Source organism: Rana temporaria, chromosome 8 (assembly GCF_905171775.1).
Source record: "Rana temporaria chromosome 8, aRanTem1.1, whole genome shotgun sequence".
NCBI classification, from domain to species: Eukaryota; Metazoa; Chordata; class Amphibia; order Anura; family Ranidae; genus Rana; species Rana temporaria.
In genome coordinates, this window is record NC_053496.1 from 1,135,203 (window position 1) to 1,162,442 (window position 27,240).

Below are 27,240 nucleotides of genomic sequence, written 5' to 3' on the forward strand. Positions count from 1 at the left end.
GCAGAGAGATGCAGCAAACCCCGGGCACCAGGTCGCATCTGCAACTAGAATTAGCAACCTGGTGTATCCCGTCTCCGTGCGCACACCTCCCCCCCAGCGCTATCGCATTGGGCCGCGCCGGCTGGAAATTGAGGCTGCAGTCCTATGGTTCCTTCTGGAATCTGGCACCCTCTTGTGGTGGTTGTTGGTATGACAAGACAACCAGCAATGCTAATGGTTTTCCCTGCCCACCTGTCTCCTTCCCTTGGAACCCCCAAACATTATATTTTTAGTCTAACACCTTAGAGCAGGGATATGCAATTAGCGGACCTCCAGCTGTTGCAGAACTACGATTCCCATGAGGCATAGCAAGACTCTGACAGCCACAAGCCTGACACCCAGAGGCATGATGGGACTTGTTTTGTAACAGCTGGAGGTCCGCTAATTGCATATCCCTGCCCTCGAGAATAAAATGGCGGTTGTTGCAGAAGTCTGTCACATTGTATTTGTGCAGCGGTCTTACAAGCACACTCCCCCCCTTACAAAACAGTAAAGTTAGCCCCATTTTTCTACAGTTCGAAAGATGTTACGCCGAGTAAATTGATACCCAACATGTCACTTCAGAATTGTGTCCGCTCGTGGAATGGCGACAAACTTTTACCCTTTAAAATAATTCTACAGGTTGTGAGTTAGAGGAGGTCTAGGGCTAGAATTATTGCTCTCGCTCTAACGATCGCGGCGATACCTCACATGTGTGGTTTGAACACCGTTTACATATGCGGGCGCTGCTCACGTATGTGTTCGCTTCTGAGCTCAGCGGGACGCGGCGCGTTTTCTGGCTCCTGGATTCCAAGCAAATTTGCCATGCCCTGACCTTCATTATAAAGTACTAATAATCTACCCGCTATACTCCATACTGTACAGCACAATGTACACAGTGGGGCGCAGCATACGGGGGGGGGTGTCCAATGTGGAGTCTTGCGCAGAGCAGTGGGACAGATTTATGGGGGGGCGGAGACCATTTTGGAAATTGTAATGGAGATTACAATAAATCTTACGCCCCCCTGAGAGATAAAGATCAGAGAGGAGGGGTTATTACACCTGTCAGTTCCTGCCCCTCCCCCTTGGGGGAGGGGTATGAGGAGGAGGAGCACAGACAACGCAGACACATGAAAGCCGTCTCATCTCTTTATTACACATCTCCACCGAGACGTCCCATTGGAGGATCAGACTACAGGACACGACTTTGTTCTAAACCGTTTACAGGAAGGCGAGGATTTCTCAAGGGGGCGGGACTAACACTTGGCGTTGATGATTTCAATGAATTCTGGTTTCAGGGAAGCTCCGCCCACGAGGAAGCCATCGATGTCAGGCTGGGATGCCAGTTCCTTGCAGGTTCCTCCTGTGACAGAACCTGAGGAGGAGAAGACAGGAAGGTCAGAAGGGGAAATACGGAACATCCTACAGACATGGGGCGTGCTCAGGATGGGGGGGGAGGGGCACATTGTGATACATTGTATCCTTGTTACTATATTACATTCGTCTTTCCATCTGGTTTGGGGCGTTTTCTTTGCTAGATCGCTACCATTGGGTACCAAGTATGACTTCCAGCGACACACCAATATATCAGAGGGACCGCCCTCTCCAGCGCCTCCTATGGGGGAGGAGCCACTAGAAGAGTTTTGTCCGGAATTCCATGTGAACTCCTCAGCAGAGCTTCTATTTTATGGGGAAATCTCATCGTGTTTAGAAGGGTCCCTGAGAGGTCAACACTTAAAGGACTCCTCCAAAGTAAGGAGGGGGCTGGTCTATAGCCACACCCTCACCCAGGGAGGTGGCTCTGGTTACATGATCCCCCCCCCCCGTGTGCTTTGCCAATATAGTCAGGATGCACCTACTGATCTCACCAACCGTCCCCCAAATTGTTAAGTGGTGCCAATTTCTTCAACACCCCCCCCCCATGGTCCCACAGACTTCCCTGCCAGTTGGCTGTCACCCAAAGCTGCTCCTCTGCAGTCATGTGCCCCCCCCCACAGCATTGCTGGAAATCATTTGAATGGCCACATGCCAAGGTGACCATGCACCATTTATCCTGGGTTTGGGGTGGAAGGCAAGTATTGCCCCCAGGATCAGGGCCGGGACACCTTCAGCTGTTGGAGAATTACAAGTCCCATCAAGGCCGACTCCCAGATGCATGATGGGAGTCATAGTTCATCACAGCTTGAGTGCCAAGGGTTGCCCACACTTCCCTGGACCAAGGAGCAGAATATTCTCTACATGAAGGACATCATGGCAGCTGGCCTAGAGTTGGGGGTTCAAAGAGGAACTTGTGTCTTATGGGGGGGGAGGGGTCATCACCTCCTGTCCTCGGGCCCACCAAACGGTCAGGTCTGCAGGATAACCAATGCATTTCAGGTGATCTCATTTGCTGCTCAGTGATTGGAGTATTCTAGTCTGCATCCCCAAGGAAATACATAAAACCTGGCCTGCAGGCCACAACCCCGTCATATCCTGAAATGGTTCATTGAATGACTTACCGCCATAGATAATCCGAACGGACTGTGCGACTTGATCGGACACGTGGGCCTTCAACCATTCCCGGAGCTTGGCGTGAACGTCCTGAGCCTGGAAGGAGAATTAAATTATAAGATGGGAAATCTCCAACATCTGCAGGAATCAGATTCCCAAATACAGAACATGCCGACATCACCCCAGAAACTGCATAGGAAAAATATTCCCAAAATAAAGATCCATCTGTCTAAATCATTGGGAATTTATATAGAGTCCAACAAGGGAAGTCCTGCCTATTGGACACAATGTGTATAGGGGCGGAGCCATGTGACAATGACATCACTACACTTCTGGGACTGCTGAGAGATCAGTACAGGGGACGGCTTGTACTGAAGAGAATCGCATTACCGGTCAAGTCCACATCTCATGAGGGTTTTAGTCTTTGTACCTCATGTAGTACGGAAATGAGACATTTCCTCTTTTCATACATTCTATCTATACGTGAGCCATGATTGGAGGATCACCGAAGAAAGATTTGCTGCACCAGCCCCACCGGATGTAGAAAGCCCCAGCCAAAAACACACAAGTGGTGGAGAATGCGGGGAGCATCTTAACCACTTAAGGACCGCTGCACGACGATATACGTCGGCAGAATGGCACATCAACGTATATGTACGTTGCCCTTTAAGCCCAGCCGCGGGCACGCTCCTGCGACCCGGTCCGAAGCACCATGACACCCGATCGCTCCCCGGAGCTGAAGAACAGGGAGAGCTGCATGTAAACACGGCTTCCCCGTTTCTCTCCACTGTGGCGGCGTCATTGATCGTGTGATTCCTTTTATAGGGGGACACAATCGATGACGTCACACCTACAGCCACACCCCCCTACAGTTGTAAACACACTTCAGGTCACACATAACCCCTTCAGTGCCCCCTAGTGGTTAACTCCCAAACCGCAATTGTCATTTTCACAGTAATCAGAGCATTTTAAATGCATTTTTTGCTGTGAAAATTACAATGGTCCCAAAAATGTGTCAAAATTGTCTGAAGTGTCCGCCATAATGTCGCAGTCATGGGAAAAAAAAAAAAAAAAAAAAAACACCCCGATGATCGCCGCCATTAGTAGTAAAAAAAAAAAATAATAAAAATGCAATAAAACTATCCCCTATTTTGTAAACGCTATGAAATTTTGCGCAAACCAACTGATAAACGCTTATTTCGATTTTTACCAAAAATAGGTATTCTACCTATAAAAAAACGTTTTATATATTTTTGTTTATAGCGCAAAAAATAAACTGCAGAGGTGATCAAATATCACCAAAAGAAAGCTCTATTTGTGGGGGAAAAAAAGCCAATTTTGTTTGGGAGTCACATCGCAATTGTCCGTTAAAACGACGCAGTGCCGATTTGCAAAATGGGGCCTGGGGCTTAAATGGTTAAACCAAACGTGATAAAGTTTAGGTACAGCCGCAGTTGTAGACCCAACAGGAAACTCCATATTTCTGCCCCTCACCCTGAACCCATATGAAGTATATATCAAGTTAGATGTAAACAGTCAGTCGGAGCCCCGTGTGGATTTTCTGACATCTCACCTGCTGGGGTGTGGCCGTCTTTCCTGTACCGATCGCCCAGACAGGTTCGTACGCCAGGACAACCTTGCTCCAGTCCTTTACATTATCTGTAAAAGAAAAGCAGAAATACAACATTAAGCATTTGAAAGAGAAACTTCATTCCCTCCCCATGAAAAATAAATCCCCTCCCTATGAGTTGGTGCTCTTTGTGTGGTAATCACATACAAGCCCAACAGAGCGAGGTTCTCTTCCCTTCCATCACCACCCTGCTGGAGGTCCCCTCATCTTCTTGCAGAGACACCCCCTCTCCCCAAATGACTATACCCAACATGTCTGGCATGTTGCCCATTTTGGGAGAATGGCGATTCCTGGTACCACCTTCTAGAATACTTTCCACAAAATGTACAGGACAGGGATATCCGGCGCCGCTTTGGTTTTTACGAATGCCTCCCAGGATGTGATGTCCACAGTGGTGAAATTTTATTCTAGCTGAAGCACAATTATATAAATAAAAGGTCAGCTTTCTTGACCAGTGGATGGGGGGGGACTAAGATGGGTGCAGTCAGGTTTTACAATTATGTACTGCATGACTCCGGTTGCTCTTAAAAGCTAAAATGTAATTTATAAACACTTTGTTCCATCCATCAGAAGGTGGCGCTCCTGTTCACATTTCTCAGGCTCTCCTTTAAGATAAAATTACACATACAAGTGAAGGAGTCGGAGTAGCTCCTCCTCCAGGAGCGCCCCAACTTCACAGCCTTGTTTTTGGCGTGCACCTCAAATTAAAGAAGGGGAACTCTTAGAAGGGTCACAATTGGCAGCCCGTGTGTTTCTCAGGACAGGTCTCCTATAAATGCGCCCCATTGGTTGCCAACTGTTTTCCACCTAAGAAAATACCATGTCAGGGTGTGGAGGGCCCAGCTAAGCCTTTGGGTTCCTCTTAAAGTGGGAGTTCACCCGAATTTTTTATTTATTTTTTTTAACATTAGATTGAGGCTCGTTTTGTGAGGGGGAATCTGTTTTTTTTTTTTAAATCGAAGCCGTACTTACCGTTTTTAGAGATAGATCTTCTCCGCTTCCGGGTATGGGCTGCGGGACTGGGCGTTCCTATTTGACAGGCTTCCGACGGTCGCATACATCGTGTCACAATTAGCCAAAAGAAGCCGAAAGTCGGCGCGGCTCTATACAGCGCCTGCGCACTGACGTTCGGCTACTTTCGGAAAATCGTGACGCGATGTATGCGACCGTCGGAAGCCTGTCAAATAGGAACGCCCAGTCCCGCAGCCCATACCCGGAAGCGGAGAAGATCTATCTCTAAAAACGGTAAGTACGGCTTCGATTGTATTAAAAAAAAAAAAAAACCCGATTCCCCTTCACAAAACGAGCCTCAATCCATTTCCGGGTGAACCTCCACTTTAATGAGCCTCTAGCAACCTTCAGATTGACCTCCCATCTGATTGTGCCCGGGTAGTTTTGGGCCAATGCCACCTGGAACAGCCAGTGGCATGATGGGTTGCACCATGCTAGTCTTAGAAGACCCGACAGATTATCATCCAGGGTTAGAGGTTGCCCCGTTTCCCTGAGTGGTGACCGACATCTCATCAGATGGTACTTAGTTCTGGGGCCAATGCCACTTGGCAGAACAGGGGGGGGGGGGGGGGCGACAATTCTAGCATTCAGGGGTATAGAAGGACCGACAGCCATTCCCACCCAGGGCTCAGGGGAAGATTGTTTCTCCAAGGGTGGGGGGGGGGCGGACGGGGGAGGGGTCCTTGAGGGACGATTGGACCATCTGATGCCAAAGCCAACACACCAGAGATCTTTAACCGTTTAATGACCATTCTTCCCACCGCCCTCCAATAATAAAAAGGGACTTTATTCAGAAAGATGCAGAACTGACATTTCCATGACGAGAACCATCAAAAATATTCCAAGTTCTGACCCGTCCTCTCCAATCGCAGACAAAGTTACATTGTAATGAAATCTTTACTCTGAGGGCCACATTTTCCAGCATGAAGGGAAATATGAGGGTCTCGGGATTTCTCTTCTGTCACCAATCAATCATTTATTGGGGTTCCTTACAAAAAGGGGCGACTACAAACATAAAACACGGCAAACTCAGAAATCGGACCCACCTGCAATGAACTTGGTTTGCTCGGCCACAACCTTCTCTGTGATTCCGGCTTCCCGCTGGTCGAGCTTCTCCCCGATACAAGCGATGACCCCGACCCCCTCAGACAGAGCGTGCTGCACCTTCTGGCCAATCAGCTGTACAGACGACAGGGTGAGATAACGGGTGACCAATCAGCATCTTCAAAATGGAAAGAGCCCCGCCTACAATATACTACAACCAATGCCTATGGAAAGGACGACCACCAATGGGAGGAGATCAGCCTTCCCAAAGATGGAACGCACGGCTTCGTAGCGTCGGGAGGCCGGAGGAGGTTCAGGAGATGATTGTCCAATCCGGTCACACGAGGGAAGAAACCGACATCAACGCGGCCGCCTCCTTCTTGGTGCTCAGAGAAAGACACATCTCTACTTACCCCACCCACAATACCAGACCACACCCCTCTCCACCCCCAATACCAGACCACACCCCCAACACCAGACCACACCCCCAACACCAGACCCCCCCTCCCTCATAGTATCCGGGGAAAGCGGACAACGCACTCACCTCATCGGACTCCCCGAAGACGTGTCTCCTCTCCGAATGTCCGAGAATCACCCAGGTGACCCCAACATCTTTTATCATCGCCGGGCTGCAGAAGGAAAAACACAATGTAACCCCCACACTCCATAGAGACACAGAATACAACGTAACACTCCATAGAGACACAGAATACAACGTAACACTCCATAGAGACACAGGACACAACGTAACACTCCATAGAGACACAGGACACAACGTAACACTCCATAGAGACACAGAATACAACGTAACACTCCATAGAGACAGAATACAACGTAACACTCCATAGAGACACAGAATACAACGTAACACTCCATAGAGACACAGAATACAACGTAACACTCCATAGAGACACAGGACACAACGTAACACTCCATAGAGACACAGGACACAACGTAACACTCCATAGAGACACAGAATACAACGTAACACTCCATAGAGACAGAATACAACGTAACACTCCATAGAGACACAGGACACAACGTAACACTCCATAGAGACACAGGACACAACGTAACACTCCATATAGACAGAGAACACAACGTAACACTCCTTAGAGACACAGGACACAACGTAACACTCCATAGAGACACAGGACACAACGTAACACTCCATAGAGACACAGGACACAACGTAACACTCCATAGAGAGACACAGGACACAACGTAACACTCCATAGAGACACAGAATACAACGTAACACTCCATAGAGACACAGGACACAACGTAACACTCCATAGAGACACAGAATACAACGTAACACTCCATAGAGACACAGGACACAACGTAACACTCCATAGAGAGACACAGGACACAACGTAACACTCCATAGAGACACAGAATACAACGTAACACTCCATAGAGACACACAGGACACAACGTAACACTCCATAGAGACACACAGGACACAACGTAACACTCCTTAGAGACACAGGACACAACGTAACACTCCATAGAGACACAGGACACAACGTAACACTCCATAGAGACACAGGACACAACGTAACACTCCATAGAGACACAGAATACAACGTAACACTCCATAGAGACACAGGACACAACGTAACACTCCATAGAGACAGAATACAATGTAACACTCCATAGAGACACAGGACACAACGTAACACTCCATAGAGACACAACGTAACACTCCATAGAGACACACAGGACACAACGTAACACTCCATAGAGACACAGGACACAACGTAACACTCCATAGAGACACAGGACACAACGTAACACTCCATAGAGACACAGAACACAACGTAACACTCCATAGAGACACACAGAACACAACGTAACACTCCATAGAGACACACAGGACACAACGTAACACTCCATAGAGACACACAGGACACAACGTAACACTCCATAGAGACACAGGACACAACGTAACACTCCATAGAGACACAGGACACAACGTAACACTCCATAGAGACACAGAACACAACGTAACACTCCATAGAGACACACAGGACACAACGTAACACTCCATAGAGACACACAGGACACAACGTAACACTCCATAGAGACACACAGGACACAACGTAACACTCCATAGAGACACAGGACACAACGTAACACTCCATAGAGACACAGGACACAACGTAACACTCCATAGAGACACAGGATACAACGTAACACTCCATAGAGACACAGGATACAACGTAACACTCCATAGAGACACAGGACACAACGTAACACTCCATAGAGACACAGGACACAACGTAACACTCCATAGAGACACAGGACACAACGTAACACTCCATAGAGAGACACAGGACACAACGTAACACTCCATAGAGACACAGAATACAACGTAACACTCCATAGAGACACAGGACACAACGTAACACTCCATAGAGACACACAGGACACAACGTAACACTCCATAGAGACACAGGACACAACGTAACACTCCATAGAGACACACAGGACACAACGTAACACTCCATAGAGACACAGGACACAACGTAACACTCCATAGAGACACAGGACACAACGTAACACTCCATAGAGACACAGGACACAACGTAACACTCCATAGAGACACAGAATACAACGTAACACTCCATAGAGACACAGGATACAACGTAACACTCCATAGAGACACAGGACACAACGTAACACTCCATAGAGACACAGGACACAACGTAACACTCCATAGAGACACAGGATACAACGTAACACTCCATAGAGACAGGACACAACGTAACACTCCATAGAGACGGACACATTGATTACCTGATCTCTCCGGTGAACGCTCCTTTTGCGACTTTGTAGCAGTTCTGGGCGGCTACACCAAACTTGGCGTCCAACTTCTGTCGTGCGAAGTCCAGATAGATGGAAGGAGCGCCGCAGACGACCTCTGGAGGGGGGAGGAGACAAGGAGCTTCAGTAAGTAGAAAATTCAGTTTTTTTTTTAGAAAACAGGAAATTGTGGCCCCAGGAGTGCGAGGGAGCGGCCCCAGGAGTGCGAGGGAGCGGACCCAGGAGTGAGAGGGAGCGGCCCCAGGAGTGAGAGGGAGCGGCCCCAGGAGTGCGAGCGAGTGGACCCAGGAGTGAGAGCGAGTGGACCCAGGAGTGAGAGCGAGTGGACCCAGGAGTGAGAGGGAGCGGCCCCAGGAGTGCGAGCGAGTGGCCCCAGGAGTGCGAGCGAGTGGACCCAGGAGTGAGAGGGAGCGGCCCCAGGAGTGCGAGCGAGTGGCCCCAGGAGTGAGAGGGAGCGGCCCCAGGAGTGCGAGCGAGCGGCCCCAGGAGTGCGAGCGAGCGGCCCCAGGAGTGCGAGTAACTTGTATAGCGCAGCAAATGCGACCTTAACCGCCTCAAGGCGCTTGGGATCCAGCGCCGTAACCGGTCTTTCCGGGGGAGGACTATACTCATCCTTCCCCTCCCCCCATGAAATGTATGGAGAATGTGGCAGTGATCGGCAAGGAGGAGAATTCCGATCTCATCGCTTCTATGGGGAAAGCACCTCAATGTTGATGTTAACCAGGGGGGGCCCTCCAGCTGTTGTGAAGCTACATATCCCATCATGCCTCTGCCTGTGGGAGTCATTGCTCGTCTGTCAGCCTTGCAATGCCTCATGGGACTTGTAGTTCACAACAGCTGGAGGGGCCACCAGTTTGAGACCCCCGATGTAAACTGACAGAATGACGTTTTCTGTAACCCCGCCCCCCGTTTCAGACCGTCGCCTTTTAGTGCCAATCACCTAGAGCTGCTGATCATCCTTTCTGACACTGTCTACATGCCCCTCCCCTCATCCACAGCACATCATTCCAAGGATGAGCTCAGGTGTGTTTGCAACCCGCACGTGCCCAACAGCAGGTCAGCTGCGCGCCAATCACAGGCAGCGAGACATTTTCCCGCTTGGCAGAGATCCAGAAATGTCACTTCCTGTGATTAGCGCTGCGCAGAGCCGACTTCCTGGCGTGCGGGTTGTGAACACGCCGGAGCTCTTCTTTACTCCAGCCTGATAATGAGCAGTGCCCCCCCCCCCCCCCCCCCCCGCAGGAACCACGGGACAGGGCGACACAAACTCAACTGACCGTTGTCACCACATACAGGAAGTGCGACAAATTCCAATCTATTCGTTGGCTGGTTTCTTGCAAAGAGCCGCACATAGAAATGGCCAGACGGCCCAAGGAGACGTGAGCGCGCTCCGCCCCACCTGTATGAACCCGTCCTTAAAGGGGAGTTCCAGACTTTTTTTAAAGTTTATTAAAAGTCAGCAGCTACAAAAAGTGTATCTGGTGCTTTTAATAAACTGACACTTACCTGCTCCAGCGACGCGCCGGGGCTCCGCTGCTCTCCCCCCCTCGCCGGCCGGCGTCTTCATTCCTAGTGTGGGCACCCGGCAGTGACAGCTTTCGGCTTCACGGCCAGGCACCCACTGTGCATGCGCGAGCGGCGCCGTCCGATTGGACAGGCGCTCGCCTACAGGGAGGGGCTGCAAGAAGGCGATTAAGCCAATAGCCTTTTCAGCCCCTCGGCGGAAGGAGGAAGTGGGACAGGAAGTCCCCTTCTCCTGAACTTAAAAAAAAAAAAAAAAGTCTGGAACTCCCCTTTAAGGGCGGGTTGATACAGGTGGGGCGGAGCGCGCTCACGTCTCCTTGGGCCGTCTGGCCATTTCTATGTGCGGCTCTTTGCAAGAAACCAGCCAACGAATAGATTGGAATTTGTTGCACTTCCTGTATGTGGTGACAACGGTCAGTGGAGTTTGTGTCGCCCAAATGTGCCATGTAAGGGGGCGAGGAGTGGATTAAGCGGAAGTTCCATTTTTAGGTGGAACTTCACTTTAAGATTTACACCCGGGAGAGAGAGATCTCTCTCCATTACACACACACACACATTATAGCCAGGCTCTACATATATAATCTATATATCCCGGGTGTAATGTAACTAACACACACACACACACACACGTTACACCCGGGATATATATAGAGATGTATGTCTTTATCTCTCCATTACACACACATTATAGCCAGGCTCTACATACATTACACCCGGGATATATAGATTATATCTCTCCATCACACACAGGATAGAGATAGAGAGAGATACATCTTTATCTCTCCATATTACACACAGGCTCCTTGTTACAGGGAAGGTCTTTTAGCTACAAATCATTGAGCGCCCTCTAGTGACTGCAGGCGGCATTGCTGCACAGCGCTGACCTTTGGCCTTCCAACTGCTGTGATGCCAAATGCACCGTCACGGGAATACCGAGATTCCCCCCCCCCCCCCCCGACCATGAACTCCGCCGGGAAGGACACGCGGTGGAATGAAGACAGCAGCTGCCGACCTCCATGGAGGATGAGAAGATTGGATGACATTGGGAGATGTGTAATGGATCCGCAGAGTGCAGACTGAGGGGGAGGGGGGGGGGTCCCCAGTGATAAAATGTCCGACAATTTTCTTCCCCTAAGCCCTGGTTCACACTGGGAACGATTTGGAACGATTTGAGATGCGATTTGACATTTCAAATCGCATCTCAAATCAGCGGCATTTGCCGGCAATGTCCTAATCAGTGCGACGCCGCATCTGCGATTTCAAAAAGTAGTTCCTGTACTACTTTTTGCGATTTCGGGCCGCGATTTACATTAAATTGCGGCCAAAATCGCGCATTTTACCGCGATTTTGAATTCGCAGCAGTGTGAACCTAGGCTAAAGCAGGAATAGGAAACCTCGGCCTTCCAGCTGGGGTGAGACTACAAGTCCCAGGAGACCTTGCAAGACTCCGACCATCACAGGCGTGACTCCTAGAGGCTGAGGCATGATGGGATTTGTAGTGTCGCCTCAGCTGAAGTTGCCCCCCCCCCCCCCCCCGGCCTTGAAGAGTCACTGAAATCAGGGCCATGAAATGAAAGTCTCACCAACGTCATGATGGACCCCAACACAGCCGCTCCTCTAGTTCTGGATTTATTCCCTCCTCTCCAATTAGTAAGATCTCACTACAAAGTGTCCATCCCGGGGGGGGGGGGGGGGTGACAATGTATGGGGGGGGTCCTGTCAGCTCTATAAACCAGCCTAGAACAACATAGGAGATGGTTGTGGGCGTGGCCATTACTCTGCTATGTCAGCAGAGAGCTCTGCAATAGGAGGGCTGAAGACACATTCCCAGGGAGAGAAAAATGTAATTTCAGCCCAACAGACAGCAGTGTAGTACCCCCCCCCCCCCCGTACCAGGCTGGGGTCCTATGGGGCCCCTATGAGCAGCACTGATCTCATGTATTCTTATACCTGAACATTCCGTAACACCGAAGTCCACCCCCCCCCCCCCACCATGGAGGGGGTCCCCCAAACATCTCCATAGAGGGGGGGCACTTTCCATATTTACCATTATATACAGACCCCATATAGGGATAGACGGGAAATAGGGGGGGGGTCACTTCATAACCCAGACAGATGGGTACAATATATAAAGGGTGACCCTAAGGAGGGGCGGGGGGACACCTCTATATATATATATACACACACACACTATACCGCCATCCTTTATATACAGACCCCATATATGGGGGTATACAATCCTTACAGAGGGTCATCCACAGAGACCCTTCTTCCCAGGGGTACCCTCCCCCACACTGCAAATAGGGGGGTCACTTCATAACCCACAGACAAATGGGTACAGTTTATAAAAAGTGACCCTAAGGGGGGGGGGGGGACACCTTTATATACAGACCCCCATATAGGGGGGGGGGAAACCCCTTTCTATACGATTCTTATAGAGGGTCATCCACAGGGTCTTACCAGAGGTACCCCCCCCCACACTGGAAATAGGGGGGTCACTTTATACAATAGAGGGGTGGGGGGCCGACTTGTCATAATCCAGAGACAAAGGATTATTCTTTATAAACTCTATGGGGGGGGGTCCTTTATATACAGTCCCATACAAGTATATTCTATATATGTGCTCTGGGGAGAAACTGGAGCCCCCCTGTAAGCTGTATGGGGGCCCCCCAGGATTTCTAATAGTGGCCCCGGATTGTCCATACATGCTGGGAGCTCAATAATTCTCTATTATGAGGATATTAATAATTGGGGGGGGGGGGGGTGACAATCACCAGCACAGAAAGGGGGGGGGGGAATCACAGAAGAGAATTTAGGCTTTTCCCAAATAAAAATCTGTCTAAAATTTGATGAGGAGGAGGAGAAGAGGAGGAGACCCTTCAATGAGGACCCCTCTCCGTTCTCCTTATAAAAATGGCCTAAAAAGGAATAAAATATTCTTCACACATTCCGGCCAATCACAGCACAGCATCCCCCTTCCCCAATCACAGGTCACAATTGTGTGACACGAGACCCCCTCACCGGAGATGTACAGTGTAATGACACAAGGAGGACATACTGGAGACGTCCCCCCTCCCCCAATCTGCTATTTATAGCCATCGGTCAGATTTATTTTAGGCGCAGGAAAAGGTGAAAAGGCGCGACCTTCACATCACCCCGAATATCCATCGCCAGGGAAAGGTCACATCCATTCTGGGATGTCGGCTCAGCTGTCTCCGGAGGTTAAAGGTCACGCGGAAAGATGATTGCCCTCCGGACCCAGACTGAACCCCCCCCCCAAACACCCCCTCCCCTGAACTGTGCCCCCCCCCCCCCAAACACCACCTCCCAACATGCCCCCCCCAAACACCACCTCCCCTGAACTGTGCCCCCCCAAACACCCCCTCCCCTGAACTGTGCCCCCCAACCACCACCTCCCCTGAACTGTGCCCCCCAACCACCACCTCCCCCCTGAACATGCCCCCCCTGAACTGTGCCCCCCCCCCATTGAGGGGCTCAGACAAAGGAGGAGAGCAGTGAGCGGAGTGTGGAGTCATTGTGGTGAGGAGGAGGGGGAGGGGAGGACGGACGTGTCTGGCAGCACACAGGAGGAGTGACACCAGAAACCACAACAACTCCCATCATCCCATCCGATAGAGCAAAGTCACCCGCTGCAGGAACCCGGGACTGAGGCATGCTGGGACTTGTAGTTCTATAATGACAACCGGCAAAATCTATTTATTGTCCCATCCGGAGGATTCATCCTCTGTAAACATCATTGTATGACAACTGTACCCCCCCCAACTGCACCCCCCCCCCATATCAACATCCCCCCCAATCAACTAACTGCACGCCCCCCACCCCCCAACTGCAAACTGACACCCCCCCATAATATGAACTGCAATTCATAGAGACACACACGTGTCCTGTCCCAAACCCCCCCCCCCCGGCCTGAACCCCAACACATCTCTGCTCCAGCACTGCAATCCCACCCGCCATGTAGATGGGGTGGGGGGGGATATTAAATGTGGTAAACTGCCCCCCCCCCCCCATGTAGGGCATTTTCTTCATGTGCCCCCCCCCCCCCGGATCTATGGAGAGAACATCTCGGGGGGGTTTGCAGCCAAAATCTACAAACTCTGCATTCAGAGGATACATTGTATCCGATCCGCCTCTTCTGTTGGCCACACCCCCTCGCAATTCAAGCAACTCTGAGCAGCCAATCAAAAGATCACAACTTCCAAAATTCAACTGAGCAGCAAATTGTGATCGATAATGGGGATCGTACGATTATGGTGAATGGAATCCGAGAGATCGGTGTCCCGTCATTCAATTCACCCCCCAAATGGACCACTCGGTCCTCAACCTAACCTACAGCCCCCCCCTCCCCCCAACGACAGCGACTTCCCCCGGGACCCTCCCCTGCCCAATCATTTCTACCAGTGACTCACCACCATCTGAGGACTGACAGCCAATCAGGTGCTGGAGATCTCGGCTCATCACTCCAGCTTCCCTTGTATACACCCCCCCTATATACTCCCCCCCCATATATACACCCCCCATATATACTCCCCCCCCATATATACACCCCCCCCCATATATATACAGCCCCCCCTATATACACCCCCCCCCCATATATATACAGCCCCCCCTATATACACCCCCCCCACAGTCTCCCCACCCGATACGGTGCAATTCATTATCTGGGACTATGACCTTGAGCCAATAACCGACCTTCAGTCACCCCCCCCCCCCTTATGCTGCTGCTGGGAAGAAGGCGGATGCTTTGCTTGAAAGCAGAAAGTACAGAGTCTGGAGGTGCGAGGGCCACATGGGAGGGCCGGATTCGGCCCGTGGGCCTTGTGTTTGACACCTGTGCCCTAAAATGTGTGTCATAGGTCTGCGGCCAATCCAATGCTGACATCCCTCCCCCCCCCCAATACACCCCATTCCCCCCCCCCCCCTCTGTACACCCCGGGGGGGAGGGAGGAGACTCAAACACAATCACATGAAAGGGACCTCTGCCTAAACATCCCCCCCCCCGGAATATTGATGAGTAATCGAGGCGTTATACAAATATTGGGCCTCAGACTGATAATTATTGATATCTGGGAATTCCCATCTATAGGAAGTGATCGGTTCTGATAGATTAGTTATCGATCATTTAGACACAATAGATAGAAATGTAATCAGGGGGAGGGGTTATAGGAGTGGGAGGAGTATTCAGCTCCGAGGACACACCCCCACCTGTCTCTGCATGGAGGTTCTTCCAATATAAAGATAAAAAAGTATCAGAGATCATTGATCACCTCCCCTCCCCCCCGGGACCCCCCACAGGACAGGATAACGGAAACATGACAGGCGATCTCATAGGCTGCACCCCCCCCAAGGAAATCCATAAAACCCGGCCTGTCAGAGAACACGCCCCCACCTGTCCCAGAACTCATCGATTGGTTATTGATGATATATACACCAATAGCCAATTATAATAAAGGAGTTTGGCTCATAAGGGGGGGTCTCAGGATTGGGGTGTACTTATATATTCACACATCCGGACTATGGATCTCTGGAGCTGCTTATTGATCACATGGACCAATATTATCGCATATTCTGACAGATTTAGTTATTGATTACCTATTATAGGAGATTACAGATAATAGAAGGTGGGGGAGGGGGGTATTGATAAATAGGTGGGGGAGGGGGGGGGGTATTGATGACAGATGGGGGAGGGGGTACGGATCTCCTCACCTGTCTCGGCGCTGACCTTGCCGCTGTTCAGGGTATTGATTACAGATAATAGGTGGGGGAGGGGGGGGTACTGATAGATGGGGAGGGGGTATTGATAGATGGGGGAGGAAGGGGGGTATTGATGATAGGTGGGGGAGGGGGTACTGATAGATAATAATAGGTGGGGGAGGGGAGGAGGTATTGATGACAGGTGGGGGAGGGGAGGGGGTACTGATAGATAATAATAGGTGGGGGAGGGGAGGGGGTATGGATCTCCTCACCTGTCTCGGCGCTGACCTTGCCGCTGTTCAGGGTATTGATTACAGATAATAGGTGGGGGAGGGTATTGATAGATGGGGGAGGAGGGGGGGTATTGATGATAGATGGGGGAGGGGAGGGGGGTATGGATCTCCTCACCTGTCTCGGCGCTGACCTTGCCGCTGTTCAGGGTATTGATTACAGATGGGGGAGGGGGGGTATTGATTACAGATAATAGGTGGGGGAGGGGGGGGGGGGGGGATATCGATCTCCTCACCTGTCTCGGCGCTGACCTTGCCGCTGTTCAGGGTATTGATAGATAATAGGTGGGGGAGGGGGTATTGATTACAGATAATAGGTGTGGGAGGGGGGATAATGACAGATAATAGGTGGGGGAGGGGGGATAATGACAGATAATAGGTGTGGGAGGGGGGATAATGACAGATAATAGGTGGGGGAGGGGGGATAATGACAGATAATAGGTGGGGGAGGGGGTATTGATGACAGATGGGGGGTACTGATAGATAATAATAGATGGGGGAGGGGGGTTATCGATCTCCTCACCTGTCTCGGCGCTGACCTTGCCGCTGTTCAGGGTATTGATTACAGATGGGGGAGGGGGGGTATTGATTACAGATAATAGGTGGGGGAGGGGGGGGGGGGGGATATCGATCTCCTCACCTGTCTCGGCGCTGACCTTGCCGCTGTTCAGGGTATTGATAGATAATAGGTGGGGGAGGGGGTATTGATTACAGATAATAGGTGTGGGAGGGGGGATAATGACAGATAATAGGTGGGGGAGGGGGGATAATGACAGATAATAGGTGGGGGAGGGGGTATTGATTACAGATAATAGGTGTGGGAGGGGGGATAATGACAGATAATAGGTGGGGGAGGGGGGATAATGACAGATAATAGGTGGGGGAGGGGGTATTGATTACAGATAATAGGTGTGGGAGGGGGGATAATGACAGATAATAGGTGGGGGAGGGGGGATAATGACAGATAATAGGTGGGGGAGGGGGTATTGATGACAGATGGGGGGTACTGATAGATAATAATAGATGGGGGAGGGGGGTTATCGATCTCCTCACCTGTCTCGGCGCTGACCTTGCCGCTGTTCAGGGTATTGATTACAGATAATAGGTGGGGGAGGGGGGGTATTGATTACAGATAGGGGAGGGGGGTATTGATGACAGGTGGGGGAGGGGGGGTACTGATAAATAGATGGGGGAGGGGAGGGGGTACTGATAGATAATAGGTGGGGGAGGGGGATATCGATCTCCTCACCTGTCTCGGCGCTGACCTTGCCGCTGTTCAGGGTATTGATCAGCTCCCCCAGACTCTTCTTATCGCCGTTCAGCTTCCAGTTTCCGCCCACGAAGAACTTCCTCGGAGACATGTCGGTGTCGGATCGTGTAGGGAGGTGTCGGTCGATGAATGAGGAGCGGACTGCGGAGAAGACAGGAGGACAAGCTGCGTGCAAAGGCTTTATATATGAACCGGAGACACGCCCCCTTTCCTGGGCAAAGGTCCCATTCGCTGCGCCCAGTGGCGCTTTGACAGCTAAAACACGCCCCCTCCTCCTCATGACGGCGCCATCTTAAGTGTGGGCAACGCACCTTGACTTTCTATCAGAGAGGGTTCCGTTGGCTCCGCCCTCTGATGCCTTGACGGAGAGATCACGCCTTCTCCTCCTCGGCGCGCCATCTTTAGTGTGGGCAAAGCTCGTATATCAGTGCCAAAGATCTTCTATTCACCTCACATGATGGTGTGTTCCGAGTATGAAGATACCGATCCTCTCCTATGTATATATATCTCTGTGTACAGTATATACCGATCCTCTCCTATGTGTATATATATATCTCTATACAGTATATACCGATCCTCTCCTATGTATATATATATATCTCTGTATACAGTATATACCGATCCTCTCCTATGTGTATATATATATCTCTATACAGTATATACCGATCCTCTCCTATGTATATATCTCTCTGTATACAGTATATACCGATCCTCTCCTATGTATATATATATATCTCTGTATACAGTATATACCGATCCTCTCCTATGTATATATATATATCTCTGTATACAGTATATACCGATCCTCTCCTATGTATATATATATATATATCTCTGTATACAGTATATACCGATCCTCTCCTATGTATATATATCTCTGTATACAGTATATACCGATCCTCTCCTATGTATATATATATATCTCTGTATACAGTATATACCGATCCCCTCCTATGTATATATATCTCTGTATACAGTATATACCGATCCTCTCCTATGTGTATATATATATCTCTATACAGTATATACCGATCCTCTCCTATGTATATATCTCTCTGTATACAGTATATACCGATCCTCTCCTATGTATATATATATATCTCTGTATACAGTATATACCGATCCTCTCCTATGTATATATATATATATATCTCTGTATACAGTATATACCGATCCTCTCCTATGTATATATATATATCTCTGTATACAGTATATACCGATCCTCTCCTATGTATATATATATATCTCTGTATACAGTATATACCGATCCTCTCCTATGTATATATATATATCTCTGTATACAGTATATACCGATCCCCTCCTATGTATATATATATATCTCTGTATACAGTATATACCGATCCTCTCCTATGTATATATATATATATATCTCTGTATACAGTATATACCGATCCTCTCCTATGTATATATATATATCTCTGTATACAGTATATACCGATCCTCTCCTATGTGTATATATATCTCTGTATACAGTATATACCGATCCCCTCCTATGTATATATATATATATATCTCTGTATACAGTATATACCGATCCTCTCCTATGTATATATATATATCTCTGTATACAGTATATACCGATCCTCTCCTATGTATATATATATATATATATCTCTGTATACAGTATACACCGATCCCTATCTCCTCTCCTCTATATACCGATCCCTATCTCCTCTACATTAGGGATGAGCCGAACATTTAGAACCCCATTGAAGTCTATGGGACTCGAACGTTCAAATTCAAAAACGCTCATTTTAAAGACCAATATGCAAGTTATTGATGGAAAACGTCTTTGAGAACCCGTGTCCTGCCCCAGGGGAGTGTTTGGGGACCCGGGTCCTGCCCCAGGGGAAGTGTTTGGGGACCCGGGTCTTGTCCCAGGGGAGTGTTTGGGGACCTGGGTCCTGCCCCAGGGGGAGTGTTTGGGGACCCGGGTCCTGCCCCAGGGGAGTGTTTGGGGACCCGGGTCCTGCCCCAGGGGAAGTGTTTGGGGACCCGGGTCTTGTCCCAGGGGAGTGTTTGGGGACCCGGGTCCTGCCCCAGGGGGAGTGTTTGGGGACCCGGGTCCTGCCCCAGGGGGAGTGTTTGGGGACCCGGGTCCTGTCCCCGGGGAGTGTTTGGGGACCCGGGTCCTGCCCCAGGGGGAGTGTTTGGGGACCCGGGTCCTGTCCCCGGGGAGTGTTTGGGGACCCGGGTCCTGCCCCAGGGGAGTGTTTGGGGACCCGGGTCCTGCCCCAGGGGAGTGTTTGGGGACCCGGGTCCTGCCCCAGGGGGAGTGTTTGGGGACCCGGGTCCTGTCCCCGGGGAGTGTTTGGGGACCCGGGTCCTGCCCCAGGGGGAGTGTTTGGGGACCCGGGTCCTGCCCCAGGGGAGTGTTTGGGGACCCGGGTCCTGCCCCAGGGGGAGTGTTTGGGGACCCGGGTCCTGCCCCAGGGGGAGTGTTTGGGGACCCGGGTCCTGCCCCAGGGGAGTGTTTGGGGACCCGGGTCCTGCCCCAGGGGAGTGTTTGGGGACCCGGGTCCTGCCCCAGGGGAGTGTTTGGGGACCCGGGTCCTGCCCCAGGGGAGTGTTTGGGGACCCGGGTCCTGCCCCAGGGGAGTGTTTGGGGACCCGGGTCCTGCCCCAGGGGGAGTGTTTGGGGACCCGGGTCTTGCCCCATGGGGAGTGTTTGGGGACCCAGGTCCTGCCCCAGGGGAGTGTTTGGGGACCCGGGTCCTGCCCCAGGGGGAGTGTTTGGGGACCCGGGTCCTGCCCCAGGGGGAGTGTTTGGGGACCCGGGTCCTGCCCCAGGGGGAGTGTTTGGGGACCCGGGTCCTGCCCCAGGGGGAGTGTTTGGGGACCCAGGTCCTGCCCCAGGGGGGAGTGTTTGGGAACCCGGGTCTTGTCCCAGGGAACATGTATCAATGGAAAAAAAAGATTTAAAAACTGTATTTTTTTCCGGAGCAGCGATTTTAATGCTTAAAGTGAAAAAAAAAATGTCCTTTTAAATATGGTCCCTGCTGGGTGTCTATAGTAGTGTTTCCCGTGTTTAGAACTGTCCCTGCACAAAATGAGATTACTCTCAGAAAAAAGTCATTTATTCCTGCTTGCGGCTTTAATATAATGTTTGGTCCCTGCAATATGGATAAAAATCATTGAAAAAATAGCATGGGTTTCCCCTCCCCCCTCCCCCCAGGTCATTACAAGACCCAGTGCCGATCCTGACCTCCCTGGGGCCCCAAGCAAAATGACATGGCACATTCAAAATGAGAATCGGGGGGGGGGGGGGGGGACAGTGACATGTCACATTACAGAAAGTTGAGAAGCGGGGGGAGGGGGTGTTCTGCTGGCGGAAATGAGTCAGCCAGCGAGTTTAGAAGCGGAGTGAGGGGGCGAAAATGACTTCTCACCAGGCGGGGCCTCTAGTAATTTGCGGGGCCCTAAGCGGCTTTTATAGTGAGCCTATAGCGAGGCTCGGCCCTGACAAGACCCTTTGGCCCTATATACTTTGAACAGCAGTATACAGGCGGTGCAAACAAGATAAGGACTGTAGGTTTCTTAACCACTTAAGGACCGGACCAATATGCTGCTAAATGACCCAAGGGGTTTTTACAATTCGGCACTGCGTCCATTTAACAGACAATTGCGCGGTGGTGCGACGTGGCTCCCAAACAAAATTGGCGTCCTTTTTTTCCCCACAAATAGAACTTTCTTTTGGTGGTATTTGATCACCTCTGCGGTTTTTATTTTTTGCGCCATAAACAAAAATAGAGCGACAATTTTGAAAAAAATTCAATATTTTTTACTTTTTTCTATAATAAATATCCCTCAAAAATATATATATATATAAAAAAAATAAAAATTTCCTCAGTTTAGACCGATACGTATTCTTCTACCTATTTTTGGTAAAAAAAATCGCAATAATCGTTTATGGGTTGCTTTGCGCAAAATTTATAGCGTTTACAATATAGAGGATAGTTTTATTGCATTTTTATTATTTTTTTTACTACTAATGGTGGCGATCTGCGTTTTTTTTTCGTGACTGCGACATTATGGCGGACACTTCGGACAATTTTGACACATTTTTGGGACCATTGTCATTTTCACAGCAAAAAATGCATTTAAATTGCATTGTTTATTGTGAAAATGACAGTTGCAGTTTGGGAGTTAACCACAGGGGGCGCTGTAGGAGTTAGGGTTCACCTAGTGTGTGTTTACAACTGTAGGGGGGTGTGGCTGTAGGTGTGACGTCATCGATCGTGTCTCCCTGTAAAAGGGATGACGCGATCGATGCGCCGCCACAGTGAAGCACGGGGAAGCCGCGTTTACATACGGCTCTCCCCGTTCTTCAGCTCCGGGGAGCGATCGCGACAGAGCGTCTATAAATGAATAGCCGCGCCGTCGTCCCGGATCGCTCCGATCCGGGAGCATGTAGCGAGGGGGGTGGGGTCCCGATCGGACCCCCGACCCGCGGAAAGGCAGGGACGTACGTGTACGCCATTCTGCTGACGTACATTCACATGCGGCGGGCGGGAAGGGGTTAAGTAGAATCAGAACCATGTCAGACTTTGCTGCTGCATATTGCACAATTTCCTAAAGAGACCCTCAGCAAACTCCATGACACGGATGAGGCCACGGATGTTCCAGTGGTGGTGGTCCGTGACACTGTCCATACAGGCTTGGCCCCCCAAAGCGCACGTGCCGTGTGGCAACAATATGTCCATTATTTTAGGAGTGGGGGGGGGGCATTACAATGCCAGATCTTGGCTCAAATTATTTATTTGGGAAAGTAAAATTCTAGAAAAAAGGGGGGTTGCCATCCGGGGGCCCCTTTGAATAAATTCTGTGAAGAACTCCTGTTCTCTGAAGGCCTCCATTATTCCTGAAAGTGAAAATATCGCTTCCTCCCCGCATCTCACCCACAAACTCCTCCACCGATCAGAAAGTCCAAAGATCAAGTTTTGTATCGTCGCATTGCGCGATCGTTCTTCCAACGTTTTCTACTGACCGTGAACGACGTTCTCACTCACGCAATATCCCTTTATACACTGCGCATGTGAGAAGCTCCGCGCGTTGCCACGCCCATGACGATCGTTCCAGTGATTGACACGCCCCTTTTCAGTCGGTCAATGGAAGAGTCAGAAGAAATGATGGAGGGAAGACAGCGAGCTGCAACCAGGCAGATTCCATCGCAACAGCAGTCACCCCCATAGTATATACCAGACTGGATGTACAATACAGATATATATAAAGATCATGGGGCAAATCCACAAAAACCTGCCTAAGACCCCTTTCACACTGGGGCGTTTTTCGGGCGTTTTTCAGGCATTTTTTAGGCGTTTAAAAAAAGCCTGTAAAGCGCCTGAAAGAAGCCTCATCTGCAATCCCAATGTGAAAGCCCAAGTGCTTTCAGAGGCCTTTCACACCGCCAGTGCCCGAAAAACGCTGGTAAAGCGCTGCTAAGACCCCTTTCACACTGAGGCGTTTTTCAGGCGCTTTGGCGTTAAAAAAAGCTTCCTCAATGGGAAGGGGGCTTTAGGAGCGGTGTATTAAACGCTCCTAAAGCGCTGCAAAGAAGCTGCATGCAGGACTTTTTTTGACGCCCTGCCAGCTCAGCGCCTCAGTGTGAAAGCACTCAGGCTTTCACATTGGGATTGCAGATGCAGCTTCTTTCAGGCGCTTTTTTTTAACGCTAAGACCACTTTCACACTGGGGTGTTTTTCAGGCGCTTTAGTGTGAAAGCACTCGAGCTTTCACATTGGGATTGCAGATGCAGCTTCTTTCAGGCGTTTTACAGGCGTTTTTTTTAACGCTAAAGCGCTTGAAAAATGCCCCAGTGTGAAAGGGCCCTAACTTAACTTTTACCATTTAAGTTACACTGGCGGAAAATTTCTACCTAAGTGCCCGATCCACAAAGCACTTACCTAGAAATTTTCGGCCGTGTAACTTAAATGTCTCCGGCGCAAGGCGGTCCTCTTCTGCAGGGGGCGATGACAATTTAAATGAGGCGCGCTCCCGCGCCGGCCGTACTGCGCATGCTCTTGACGTCATTTTCCCGACGGGCAGCGCGCGAAATTACGTTACGCCGGGCTTTGTGGATTGCGACGGGACAATAAAGTTGCGTCGGGTAAAAAAAAAGTTACGCGCCGAAAAAAAAAATTTAAAATAAAAAAAAAATCGCGGCGATCGAAAAAAAGGTCTGTTTTTACAAGGTGTAACTAGTTTACACTTTGTAAAAGCAGAACTAATTTTACGTATGCAAACGTAAACTTACGCAGAAAACACAAAGCTGAAAAGCTTTGTGGATCTCCGTAAGTCCTCATTTGCATACGCAAAGCGGCATTTCGACGCGAAATGCCCCCAGCGGCGGATGCGGTACTGCATCCTAAGATCCGGCAGTGTAAGTGTCTTACACATGTCGGATCTTCTGCCTATCTTTGGAAAAAGCCTTCTGAGGATCAGTTCCATAGATAGGCACAGGGATACGCAGGCTGAACAGCAGATCCGCCGTCGTATCTCCTTTGAGGATTTGGCCCAGTATTCCCCACAGAGAAGTAAATATAAAAATATATATATATGTACATAAAACATAATTTATTTTTTATTTTTGTCTGTAGATTGCAATACAAATATTTATTTTGCTGCCAATATCACCGCAAGAAGCCTTTATTTACCTGGAAAAGAAGGATATCTGTGTCAGATTGTTCTATACGCAGGTATAGTAATGTAGCGCCCCCTTACTTTCAGTGCGGGCGCTACGCTAAAGTTAGTGGGGGATGGGAGGATTAGTTTTACTCCCATTCACAATTTATTGAAATTTGGGCTCTTGTCAATTCAGAACTGTCCTGTAGGTCAGTCTGCGCTCCAGGGGTGCGTTACCACCAGTTGGCGCTAGAGGGGTCCTGACAGACCCACCTTCCCCAGCAGCCAATCAGAGGAGTGTTCCCCTCGTTGGGCATGCTGGGAGGGGGTATATCTGTGGCAACCGCCATTAGTTGTGCTGTTCTGTGCGGGGCCCGAGTTCCAGGTGCGGCATCCATGGGCCCCGCCACTGTGGCCTACTTCACCGAGGTTGCGCACCATGCGGAGCCTCGCCCTAACATTGAGAGGGGCCCCCCGGCGGCTTGCTGGGTCCCAACCCTTTGCTGAGAGGATCCTAAGCCGGGAGCTGTGTGATGGGGGATCGGCCCGGGAGAACCTAGAACCAGAGGCTGTCCGGGAGACCCAGAGGAACCACCGGGGATCCGGTCACCGCGCCGTATGACAGGTGCGCTCCGCTGTCAGTGGGGGACACTATCTAGAACTGACTGGGAGGATTTACTCTGATCTCTTGTATCTCAGATTGCTGAGCCTGTGGCAGAGGTCTGTTCCCTCCCAGTGATCTGCAAGTGGCGCTCCGGCTGCAAGGCCTGTGAATACCGCCTGTCCGGGGGCACTTTACCCACTGTGGCTGGAGTGGCGACATTGCTGAGAGCGGGTTGGCTCTCCTTCATATCCAAGGCCTGATACTGAAGTTCTCTCCTCGCTCATCAACCTTTCTCTATCGTGTGCCATGTTGATGTGTGCCATGTTGATGTGTGCCATGTTGATGTATGCCATGTTGATGTTGGCCATGTTGATGTGTGCCATGTTGATGTGTGCCATGTTGATGTGTGCCATGTTGATGTTGGCCATGTTGATGTTGGCCATGTTGATGTGTGCCATGTTGATGTGTGCCATGTTGATGTTGGCCATGTTGATGTGGGCCATGTTGATGTGTGCCATGTTGTTGTTGGCCATGTTGATGTGTGCCATGTTGGTGTGTGCCATGTTGGTGTGTGTCATGTTGATGTGTGCCATGTTGATGTGTGTCATGTGGATGTGTGCCATGTTGATGTGTGCCATGTTGATGTGTGCCATGTTGATGTGTGTCATGTTGATGTTGGCCATGTTGATGTTGGTCATGTTGATGTGTGCCATGTTGATGTGTGCCATGTTGATGTGTGCCATGTTGATGTTGGCCATGTTGATGTGTGCCATGTTGATGTGTGCCATGTTGGTGTGTGCCATGTTGATGTTGGCCATGTTGATGTGTGCCATGTTGATGTGTGCCATGTTGATGTTGGCCATGTTGATGTGTGCCATGTTGTTGTGGGCCATGTTGATGTGGGCCATGTTGTTGTGTGCCATGTGGATGTGTGCCATGTTGATGTGTGCCATGTTGATGTGGGCCATGTTGATGTGTGCCATGTTGATGTTGGCCATGTTGATGTGTGCCTTATTGATGTGTGCCATGTTGATGTGGGCCATGTTGTGTGCCATGTTGACGTGTGCCATGTTGACGTATGCCATGTTGACGTGTGCCATGTTGATGTGTGCCATGTTGATGTGTGCCATGTTGATGTGTGCCATGTTGATGTTGGCCATGTTGATGTGGGCCATGTTGATGTGTGCCATGTTGATGTGTGCCATGTTGATGTATGCCATGTTGATGTGTGCCATGTTGATGTGTGCCATGTTGACGTGTGCCATGTTGATGTTGGCCATGTTGACGTATGCCATGTTGACGTGTGCCATGTTGGTGTGTGCCATGTTGATGTGTGCCATGTTGATGTTGGCCATGTTGATGTGTGCCATGTTGATGTGTGCCATGTGGATGTGTGCCATGTTGATGTGTGCCATGTTGATGTGGGCCATGTTGATGTGGGCCATGTTGATGTGTGCCATGTTGATGTGTGCCATGTTGATGTGTGCCATGTTGATGTGTGCCATGTTGATGTTGGCCATGTTGATGTGGGCCATGTTGACGTGTGCCATGTTGATGTTGGCCATGTTGATGTGTGCCTTATTGATGTGTGCCATGTTGATGTGGGCCATGTTGTGTGCCATGTTGACGTGTGCCATGTTGACGTATGCCATGTTGACGTGTGCCATGTTGATGTGTGCCATGTTGATGTGTGCCATGTTGATGTGTGCCATGTTGATGTTGGCCATGTTGATGTGGGCCATGTTGATGTGTGCCATGTTGATGTGTGCCATGTTGATGTATGCCATGTTGATGTATGCCATGTTGATGTGTGCCATGTTGACGTGTGCCATGTTGATGTTGGCCATGTTGACGTATGCCATGTTGACGTGTGCCATGTTGATGTGTGCCATGTTGATGTGTGCCATGTTGATGTTGGCCATGTTGATGTGTGCCATGTTGATGTGTGTCATGTTGATGTTGGCCATGTTGATGTGTGCCATGTTGATGTGTGCCATGTTGATGTATGCCATGTTGTTGTTGGCCATGTTGATGTGTGCCATGTTGATGTGTGCCATGTTGATGTGTGCCATGTTGATGTTGGCCATGTTGATGTGTGCCATGTTGATGTGTGTCATGTTGATGTTGGTCATGTTGATGTGTGCCATGTTGATGTGTGCCATGTTGATGTGTG

The 27,240-nt window shown here is 50.0% G+C and overlaps 2 protein-coding genes across 3 annotated transcripts; both read right to left on the minus strand.

Moving 5' to 3' along the window:
• Positions 1–1,153: 1,153 nt before the first annotated feature.
• Positions 1,154–17,991, minus strand: TPI1 (triosephosphate isomerase 1). Of its 2 annotated transcripts, none has more exons than XM_040361167.1 (7): positions 17,801–17,991; positions 8,996–9,119; positions 6,738–6,822; positions 6,196–6,328; positions 4,082–4,167; positions 2,517–2,604; positions 1,154–1,393 (listed from the first exon to the last, which is right to left on the minus strand). In XM_040361167.1, exons 1-7 carry the CDS (start codon positions 17,910–17,912, stop codon positions 1,275–1,277), a joined length of 747 nt encoding a protein of 248 aa, XP_040217101.1. In that variant the 5' UTR covers positions 17,913–17,991; the 3' UTR covers positions 1,154–1,274. The 2 variants fall into 2 exon arrangements, with proteins under 2 accessions (XP_040217101.1, XP_040217102.1); XM_040361168.1 differs by lacking the exon at positions 17,801–17,991 and adding an exon at positions 16,274–16,317.
• On the minus strand, positions 7,292–8,989 carry LOC120946606 (keratin-associated protein 10-5-like). The gene is made up of 2 exons (XM_040361166.1): positions 7,904–8,989; positions 7,292–7,672 (listed from the first exon to the last, which is right to left on the minus strand). The coding sequence occupies exons 1-2, from the start codon at positions 8,986–8,988 to the stop codon at positions 7,306–7,308; spliced, it is 1,452 nt and encodes a 483-aa protein (XP_040217100.1). The 5' UTR covers position 8,989; the 3' UTR covers positions 7,292–7,305.
• Positions 17,992–27,240: the final 9,249 nt, after the last annotated feature.

What these genes read in the sequence shown, in the direction of transcription:
- TPI1 (XM_040361167.1), bottom strand. Translation starts at nt 17,912, where the DNA reads ATGTCTCCGAGGAAGTTCTTCGTGGGCGGAAACTGGAAGCTGAACGGC. An exon ending in CAAGGTCAGCGCCGAGACAG is followed by an intron (nt 9,120 to 17,800) that starts GTGAGGAGATCG and finishes TCCCCCCTCCAG; the next exon opens with AGGTCGTCTGCGGCGCTCCT. An exon ending in TCTTCGGGGAGTCCGATGAG is followed by an intron (nt 6,329 to 6,737) that starts GTGAGTGCGTTG and finishes TCGTCTGTACAG; the next exon opens with CTGATTGGCCAGAAGGTGCA.
- LOC120946606 (XM_040361166.1), bottom strand. Translation starts at nt 8,988, where the DNA reads ATGTGTCCGTCTCTATGGAGTGTTACGTTGTGTCCTGTCTCTATGGAG. An exon ending in GTGTCCTGTGTGTCTCTATG is followed by an intron (nt 7,673 to 7,903) that starts GAGTGTTACGTT and finishes TGTGTCTCTAAG; the next exon opens with GAGTGTTACGTTGTGTCCTG.